The 9367-nt window shown below is 51.6% G+C and overlaps 1 protein-coding gene across 1 annotated transcript; it reads right to left on the bottom strand.

Moving 5' to 3' along the window:
- Positions 1-4034: 4034 nt before the first annotated feature.
- On the bottom strand, positions 4035-8883 carry LOC149810187 (ribulose-1,5 bisphosphate carboxylase/oxygenase large subunit N-methyltransferase, chloroplastic-like). Its single transcript, XM_089994399.1, has 7 exons — positions 8788-8883; positions 8094-8147; positions 7163-7258; positions 6571-6920; positions 5717-5878; positions 4886-5175; positions 4035-4444 (listed from the first exon to the last, which is right to left on the bottom strand). The coding sequence occupies exons 1-7, from the start codon at positions 8881-8883 to the stop codon at positions 4035-4037; spliced, it is 1458 nt and encodes a 485-aa protein (XP_089850525.1).
- Between the last annotated feature and the right edge of the window lie 484 nt (positions 8884-9367).

Raw genomic sequence — 9367 nt, 5'->3', positions numbered from 1 at the left:
GACTGTGCTACACCTGTTTGAGTTCCGTCACACACGTTGACTCAGCAGAGATGCATCGAATTGGGTATCTGCGGACACCAGCGAATCTCACCTGCTGTCCAGGAAGGTGCCAGGCATGCCAGTACAACTGCGAAGACCTGGACGTTTTGTCTCCCCATTGCTGTCCGCTTGGTGAACTGCAAGGCCCACCTGCAGAAATGGGTGCATGGTGTTGCAGCGGTCAGGGCGTCAAGGGTGGATAGAATGTATCAATTATCCAAGCTCGTGAGGAACTTTGGCCCGTTCAGCCCACACCCAATGGATGCCACGGGGTTGCACCAATGATGGAGTGTGTGGTTTTGAGAAATTGCCAAAGGTTGAAAGGTCAATACAGAAGCTGATTATTCCAGATTGATTGATGTACATCTAAATGTTTTGCTTGGAACGTAGCATACTTTGTGGCGCATCGATATCGAAGGCGACTGCTGGCAAATGTATGGAAATCACAGCCATCAGTTCAAGCATATGCTGCATTACAATGCGATTACAAGGTGTTATTATGGCACAGGAAACACACGGCGCAAATATGTGCCGTTGGGTTTTATGGGATTTCTCTATTATCTATTGCAACCTGGTAGTTTGCAACCAGCCCTGGGACTCAGGTTCTGTGGGCTGCTGGTCACATCATCATAGAAAACTAGTACTGATGACTAAAACTTGGAATCTGCTTCGGATACCACCTACTCTGCCCCATGGTCGTCATCCATCCTGACGATGCTCTGCACGGGCAGATGCTGCCAGACAACTTCTGGATGCATGCTGACACTGTCAGTGTTGCAGTATCTTACCTGTATGGAGATTCTGCTTGGATGATATCGTGCAGTAAGCATGTTTTCGTTGCAACAACAGCTGATGCTCGTTCTTCAAACTGTTGGGTGCATCCCCTAACCCCTCCCAGAATGAACTGCGAATAAACCTTTGATGCACCGCGCGTCTGCATCGACATGGCGTTTCTTTCAATATATCAGTGAGTCCGCTCACAAGTTATCGCATACATGACGAAGCTAAGCCCGAATCAATGTGTATTCGTTCTGCGTGCGTAAATCGTAACCACCACATCAGTGACACCGTGACGCGCAGGACACGAGAGACTCACGAGTGCTAAGAGGTGTTTAAGACTTACAGCAGCCAATTTCAGGTCATACGTGGGCGTTGTGGCCCGCAAATCACCCTAACTCATGCATGAGCGCCAATTTGGGTCACTCAGGCCTTCAGAGCGTCAATTCCGAGAACACTGGACAGTTGTTTAGGAAACGATAGGTACAGCAACCCGAAACTTTTAAGATTCGAAAGCAGTACATAGATTGATGTATGTATTGGCAGAACGAGCTCCAAGGCTGTGCTCCTTCACGTTCGACAGGCTCACGTAACATCGTGCATGTGAGTTGCGATGTCATGGACAAATGTGTGCGTGCATCGATCTCTGGGTTGCGTATGGCTCACCTAGATGAATGAGAGCGAGCTCACTCGCTGCGTAAGTTACCTGAAAAGATGTTGTCGCTAGCTGGTGCTGCAAGTAGACGCAATTGTGGGCAGGGTAATGCGGAATGCAATCGGCACTATACCATGTGCATTGGTATCCTTATAGCAACAGATAAAACTAGCACCCTGCACGGGTGAGAAGTGCAGACTTTAAAAGAAGAGGCAAGAAGAGCTGCGGCAGGCGTATGGCAATGTAGTACCAGGGGCCGAATGGAAACTACCTTTCGTGCAAAACAATCTGGATCGCTGAGCTCATATCCTGAACTTATTATCTGTTTCCGCGTCTTCTTTGTCGCCATCGTTTTTGGCCGCAAGCTTGTGCGACAGTCTGTGGCACAGGCTGCAATGATGGTGTGCTGCCTCTGCGTCATGTATCTCGAGACATCCCCAGATACCCACAAAAGGATAACCGCATAGTTAGCTTGTGAGCAATGCAATACTCGGGAACGCATACATGTCACATACTATGTCCCCTGCTTTCCAGTATGAACGTCAAGGACGCTCCTCCGTGCTTGCATTTGACAGTCTGCAGGGGTCAAACCTCGAATTTTTTAAAGTGACGGGCCTCATTGACACAATACAACCAATCGCACTGGGCAGGCCGGAGCCGATTAAACGCCAGTACCATGCTTTAGAAAAAAAGATTGAGCTGCCTGGGTTGACAGGCTGCCAAGGCGTGGCCTGATGTCTCCGGCCTGTTGGGGCTTGCTATGATTGGTGGGTATATACCCTGACATGACCAGATTGTTGACATTACGTTGATTTGCCTGCTGGACTCCGCTGAATCATGTGGTTGAGCTGCTGCTCGAAAGCATGTGTTCTGGGAGTAAAGTGAAATACGGCACTGTACTAGGGGAAGGCAAATTTAGGCCCCCAGGACGAGTTGTTTGCAGTTACATGTCACACAATCTGGCACTCAAGGTTCGATTGGTTCCTTGACAGCCTCAAGGAACCAATCGAACACATCAACCGAAACCAATCCATGCACCTTCGGCCACCTTTCCCACATCATGGACATGATCAAGCAGCGTGGGTAAGGCGAACATTTGCAATGAGTATGCCTGCCAAGTGCTTCGGTGGCAACCGGTGACAAGGTAGAGCTCTAGCCTAGCGCTTGCCTGTCACTGCTTGGACCCGGCACAACTTGAAGTCTTGGAAGATGGAATGCTCCCCTACCCCGCAATGCACTCGTCCAATGCTTAACAAGAAGGTTTTCGACCCCATTTCTGTCCCCAAAAGCTTTGCGTTCCCGGCATCTGAACCCGCAAATTCACGCGGTCTGACGAAACACTGCCCTCGTCCATACTCCCTTGCTACCCACCCCTCATCATCTAGGAGAGCGTTCTCAGCATACCAGTCCTGGCAAAGCATGTACGTTTGGATCCTCCAATTTAGGCTAGGATGCTATCACGGTTTCCAACTCTCCAAACATATCCTTGGGCAGGACTGGTATACTGAGAACGATGTCCCAAAGGATGAGCCGTTTGTAAACCAAGAGAGTATGAACGAGGGTTGCGGGGTACGGAAGCAATCCATCTTCCGATACCTCAAGATCCGTAGGGTCCAAGCATTGGCGGGCAAGCTCCTGCAAGGTGGAGGGAACTGATGCGAGGTCCGCCATGATGGGCGCTTGGGAGGGATCCAATCCATTCTTGTTCGCGAAATCTCGAATCGCCTGCTTGCACACTGGGTTGTCAGTACCCATTGCAGTACCGCAGTACCCATTGCAGCGATTGTGTTGCATTGGTTAAGTTCTGAGTGCAATGATACATGTTGATGGGCATCGCCTTGCAGGCAATGACTTCAGCCACCCCCGAACGCCCCTAGACACCTGTATTCTGAGGGGTCTTCACCCATACATTGCGCAGTCTGGCAAGACAATACTGACAGACGAACATGCAAACAGTATGCCAGACGATACCTTCGGAGTTCTACAACTAATGATGATGTATTTTACTACAACTCTACCTCAGTATCGAATGCCACTATGACTTTCCCTAACCCCGGAATCGCCTGCATCTTGAGGGGTCTTTACCCATACATTGCGCAGTCTGGCAAGACAACACTGTGGGACCGCTCGCGCGGCAGCTCAGCAGCGACGCCCCAAACGAGACTTTCGTGTCAGGAGCAAGACTCTCAGCCACAGCTATACCCAGGAACATCTCCCATGTCTTCAGATACGGAGAACATGACACGTCTCAACACAAACGTGATCTCAAGAATTTCCTTCTGCACCTTGGTGGGGGTGTAGAGGCAACATGGCACCGAGGCAACCATGATGCCTCTCCCACCAATGTGCTTGAATTGGGACAGCGAGGTCTGCATCCCACATTTTTAGGACTGGGAGCCGGTGGTCAACGCAAGGATACACTCAACAATGTGCTCAGCAGTGCACCACTTTTTGCGTTCTCGCACAAATCAGGGAAGGCACATTTAATAGGAGCATGCTCCAAGAGCAGGCACTGCCCAGGTAAGAGTATGATTATAAACCCAGTCACGCAGCCCCAAATCCCTTAGAAGCCATCTACTTCCAAGCAAGCAGAACGGCAAGAGAGGCACCAAAAGCACACCCGGAAATAGTGTGTCAGCATGTACTGCCAGTATGGCTGCTCATTGCTTTCGATAGCTAGGCTGTGGCGGGCAAGGGCCGCGAGGTCGCGCAACAACCCGCCCTTGAGCGACAACAAGAGCTGCCAGCACCTTCGCGCAATCGCAAGCTCTGCTGCCATGCTGTCCCCCCCGCTAAGTTCCTCAAAAGCGCTGACCAGCTCGGGCGTGGCGCGGCAGCCCGGCAACGCGACCAAGCGTGTGGGGTCGAGGCTGCCGAGGTCCTCACGTGACTCGGATGGTCTATCCTCAGCTAGCTTGACCGTGATGCCCTCCTGCGCGAGGCGCTGTGTCATTGCCTCCCTTGCTGTGCGCGCTGCAGTCAAAAGAAATCACATCCTGTCAGCCAGTGCAGTTCTACAGAAAGCCTCTGCTGAAGTCAGACTCGTGCGAATAACCCTTCTGTGCGAAGCTACGCTGGATGCATGGGAGCGACGGGAGTGCAGCCCACAAGGGCGTGGGAGTGTTGTTGCTGATGACGATGGACCTGGTTACTTGGTTGCTTTCAGCCTGAGCCGTCTAGATCTTGCTTATCTATGTGATGTAATGTTGACGAGTCTTTTACAGCACCACATGGACATTGCTACTCCAAGTACGACTAGTTGGGAACACCAACTAGTCTTACTAGTTGGTGTTCCCAACTAGGTGGTTCACAAAAGAACAGCCTATCCCAGAGTATTCCGTCTCTGACACGGTGATAGTCAAATATGAGCAAGCCCTTTCGCGACAAGGCAGAAACTGTGTGACAAAAACGTACCCACGCTGTGCATCTCGCTTGCCAGCTCGTTGATATCCGAAGAATTAGTTATCGCAATCGGCAGTGACTGTGCATAGTACCACTCGAGAGCGTCCTCAAAGTCCAGGAAGATCTGAACGTCGTCGTGAGGGTTGCGAAGGGGAACGAAGCCATAGTGCACGAACATATCGTCGTTGCTGCGATCGCCGTAGGAAAAGCAAACCTCCTCGCCTGCCTCAATGGTCTTCGTTGCAATCACCCTCATTGCCCACTCCTCGTTGTCACATTTGCTGGCCCTTACTACATCCCACCTGCGTTGATATTGCACATTGGAGAGCGAGTATGTGTACAAATATCATCCCAACTTAGGTGGGATGCATCTGTTGCAAAGTTACAAGGTGATCTTCAACGTACAGTGTCTGTTGTCTGTTTCATTGAAAGGCTCCAGATTTTGCGGTTTGCCTGCATCTTGGCTTTCAACGGATGCATCAGCCCATGTGGTATCTTGAGAAAGGACTGCTCACGATCTGCTCAAGCAGTCGGAGGTTCAAAGCCCAGTGGTGCGGATCACATCGGATTGGCCCTCGTCTGAAGGTACAAAGTGTGGTGAGGTTGAACACTGCGTGATATCAGGGCTGAGGGAGCATCTGATGTTTTGGCGCTAACTTAACAAACCGGACGCACTATAGCGAGCTGAACGTGAGCCGCTGCGCGTGAGTATCTGACAGGGACTCGTTAACAAGGGCAAGCCTTGAGACAGCAGGTGCATCTGTTTTAGGGCGGCTGCTGTGGATCTATCCCACGAAATAACTCAAAGGCAACTTCGTTGTTGCAGGGGCAAGGGTTGCTTACCTTGCGTTGTGCATATCTGTGGCCTCGGAGCCATACAGATTTGCCACCTCCTGTCCGGCATGATTGAACATGTCGACGACTGGCAACATCATATGCACCCCGACGCCCCCCTCCCTTGCCGGCGCACCAAACGTCCTGGAGTGCACCAGCGAAGCCGCCCACCTGCACCATCCGTGAAGGCGATTAACAACAATAGTCATCACTACCGTAGCCGTGACGACAATTGGTCACTTGCCCTGCGTCGCGTCGCGTCTGCGGTGTTGTTGTAGCTTCTCCTCTGTCAGGTTCTAAGCAGCAAACACTACTTCATAAGAAAGTGGGCACAACAAGGATATGGCTATAGGCACCCTCTGATCCGCGCTGCGTAACGCCTCCGACCAATTGGCGTCTAATCTACGGTAACCGATATGCCAATCGATCGATCGTGTGACAGACAATGGGTTTGTCAACTAGACATAAGAGGTATTCCAGAACATGTGACATCTGTGCATGTGGCCGATTGTGTTCCTTGCTGTGCGGTGTGTGCAAAGAGCCTATTCTCTGTCCGCTTGGAGACGTTGGCAGTACAATTTGGATGGACATGGTGTTTTGCATGCAATTACTGAGTACTTGTGGTGGCAGGACCATTTCGGGTTGCGTGGCATTTGCACCATACATATCCAGCACACTTTGGGACTGGAGAAATGACCTCCATATGGACCTGGGCGCACACAGATTCTTTAGGAACTGCATTGACGACTGGATCACAAGCTGCTTCACTCAGAGAACGTCCGCCTGCAAGGTCGTCTGCATTCTCGAGGAGTTAATGTCTGAGACGAGAACGACGAGACCACGACACTTGCAGTGCCACACACCTGAACTCGTCCGCCTGCTGCTCTGAGAGAGGAGCATCTGCGGGCTCTGCACCGATGGACCCGCGTTTGAGTTGCTGCACAGCACTCTCGACGATCCAGCTCGTTTCGTGCAGGTGGTTGGCCGCTGCCTCGTACGTTACGGTGCGGATGAGCTCCCACGGCCAGTTCACGGGCGTTGGCACGCTCGAAGGCAGAATCTTGATGTAGGGCTCCCATGGCGACTCTGTGCCCCGCGCACGGTGCCGCAATATGTGACATGCAAGTCTGACGCTCCACGGCGCGCCTTCATAGGCGTACTTGTCGGACACAGCGTCCTCGTCGTGGTCGGTTAATGCCAGCCTGAGCGGCACCTGCAGCACGAGCGAGTTAGGGATACCCTTCTGAGTTCACTTTCGGCTGCAACTTCCGAAATGTGAAGTCTGCTATCGTCGAGCTGCGCAACGCTGAGGCATCCCAGATAGGCAACGCTGCCTGCCACGCTTGCAGTATGTGGCGCCGATATCCGACGGCAACACTCGCTCCTTCACCATTCCTCTACGTATTACAGGGAACCTCAGATGTGTGGTGCGGAAATCAGTTGACGGTATGTTACCTGAACTATGAGCTCGCCTTCTTGGACCGACCGACGCACCAGTATCCCCCGCTGATTCTCCCGCTGCCCCAAATATAATTCGGCTGTACTGTCCTCCTGCCCAATGCCAAGAACACCTTCATTCATGCCAGTCTTTCAGTCTGTGTCGAAAGGAAATAGTGGAGATATCGGCAGCTCTTCCAGAACGGACGGCGACGTCAGACAAAAGTTGAGACAACACATAACCATGATGTTATAGTTTAAACTTCCGTCGGTTCACCAAGGAGATAATGAAGCAAATTGCCCCCACGTTGGCTGAACTCACGATTCGATTTCGAGGTTCATACCATTTGTCGCTGCCCAAGTCAAGAAAATCGCTATGTGATCGTGCTCTTGAACGTTCGCAGAAGAAAATGCCCTGCATATTCGAAATCTCGGGTTTGCGTGCAATAGGCGTGCTTGAAATGACTTGCACTTCTGGGTGGTAGGGTTCCTTGCATCCCGTCCTTCGTGAGCCTGCGTGACATGTCGACCGCAGCTTTGCTTCCTGTGAAAACCGATGTGGTGGGTAAACATCAGCAAGGAACTCCCCATCATTCTGACATAAGGACACTCCGCTTAAGAAACAAAGCGAGTTCTCGTGGAATTGTCTTCCCTAATTGACGGAAATGCATCTTGACCACTCGACCTATCTCCCTCGGTAGCAGCGGAAAGCAAATTGTCATCAAAACTGCGACCATCTCCACAGTGTTAGCCCGGTGACAGGCTGTTCGCTCTTAGCAGTCTGTTGCCTGCATGTGGATCCGTAGCTAGGCTACTGGATCTGTGTCATTTGAACACCTGATTGTGATGCCACTTTGACATGGCATTTCCATCCAATGCACGCCCGAACATCCACATGCATACTTGTGGCTGACTGACATGGTTGTGCAGCCCATAGGCAACCGTTTACTCTGTTGGCTTCCTTTGCAATTCTGATGATCTCGCAGACGGCGCTCGGCTGGCACTGCCCATTAATCAACATAATAAATCAAAACGCCTTCAGTAACAGGCAAAAACGGATGCCCATTGACGGTGCAATGGGAGGTAGCCGATACAATGATACATGGTTACACGTCAAACTTTGCCAAATTTGGGAACTATTATTTAGAACCCCTAAAATTTTCGAAGCAAAGCAGGCTGTCACCTCACTGCCCTCTCTCCCAGCACGTCTGCTGCGCTGAGTCGTCTGCATTGGTTCTAAAGTCCAGCCTGAGCCAGGTGATCTGCACTAGCAATATCTATCATCTACGAGTATCGCCTAACAACATGCACACTGCATGTGCAACACGCTTCAGGCAAGTCAATTTTAGACAGGCGATCAAGCTCCCGCCATCGACGCAAGGTGTCCCAGCGCCTCAAAAGGGCTAACGGTCAACATGTTGCACGCATGTGCAACTACACACAAGCCACAACCCATCGAAGAATGGCAACATGCGAACACTGAAAAATAAATCAAAGTCAGAGACGCCAAGTGCGCTCTTGTTCCAGCACACAACGCCAGATTGTGATACTAGCTAGATCTTTCTTCAGATCAACTAAAAGCACAGAGCCCTCCTCAGGCAGTCCTCCTCGAGCGCCCAAGGCAGCTAGGTTGTGTGAAGAACAGCACACTCAGAATTGTTGGAAGCATGGGCATGTGCGATCGATGAGAGGTCAGCAACCATTCCATGAACAGTGCTATCAACAAGCGGTGAACACATCGTTCCAAAACGACTCCCTCACCAGTGAACAGTAGCCTGCGCCGCGAGATAGGCTACTAAGGGGATATTCAACAGGCCGCTCCAACAGATTTGCAACCTGGCAACATTTTGCCGAGCGCATCAAACAAAAGGTGCTGTGAGAATGCACACATCTCAGAGAAGAACTGCAGAGGTTCCGCATGGGAGCACAGGAATTGGCGTAACGAGCCGACGACGGTGACAATTGCTATCAAAGGCTGGTGTCCTTCGAAGGTGTGGGCAGATCGAGCGAGAGGTGCATTGTCGTGAAAGGCAGCAATGGCGAGCGGGACCGCCACCCTGCGGCCGTGCCGCTGGACAACTTACTTGATTGCACGCACTGCTGCAGCGACCGCGCGGCGAATTCGCAGCTGAGGCCCGGCTCGCTTATCGGAATGAGGCCTTGCGAAACGTCCTCAAGCTCGCCGTTCGATGCGAGATGGTCCGACGCGTCTCCATTGAGGGG

Source organism: Nuphar pumila, unplaced genomic scaffold, assembly GCF_984573655.1.
Source record: "Nuphar pumila unplaced genomic scaffold, dmNupPumi1.hap1.1 HAP1_SCAFFOLD_485, whole genome shotgun sequence".
NCBI lineage: Eukaryota > Viridiplantae > Streptophyta > Magnoliopsida > Nymphaeales > Nymphaeaceae > Nuphar > Nuphar pumila.
Note: the sequence above shows the minus strand (reverse complement) of the source record. Positions and strands in the feature narration are given on the sequence as shown.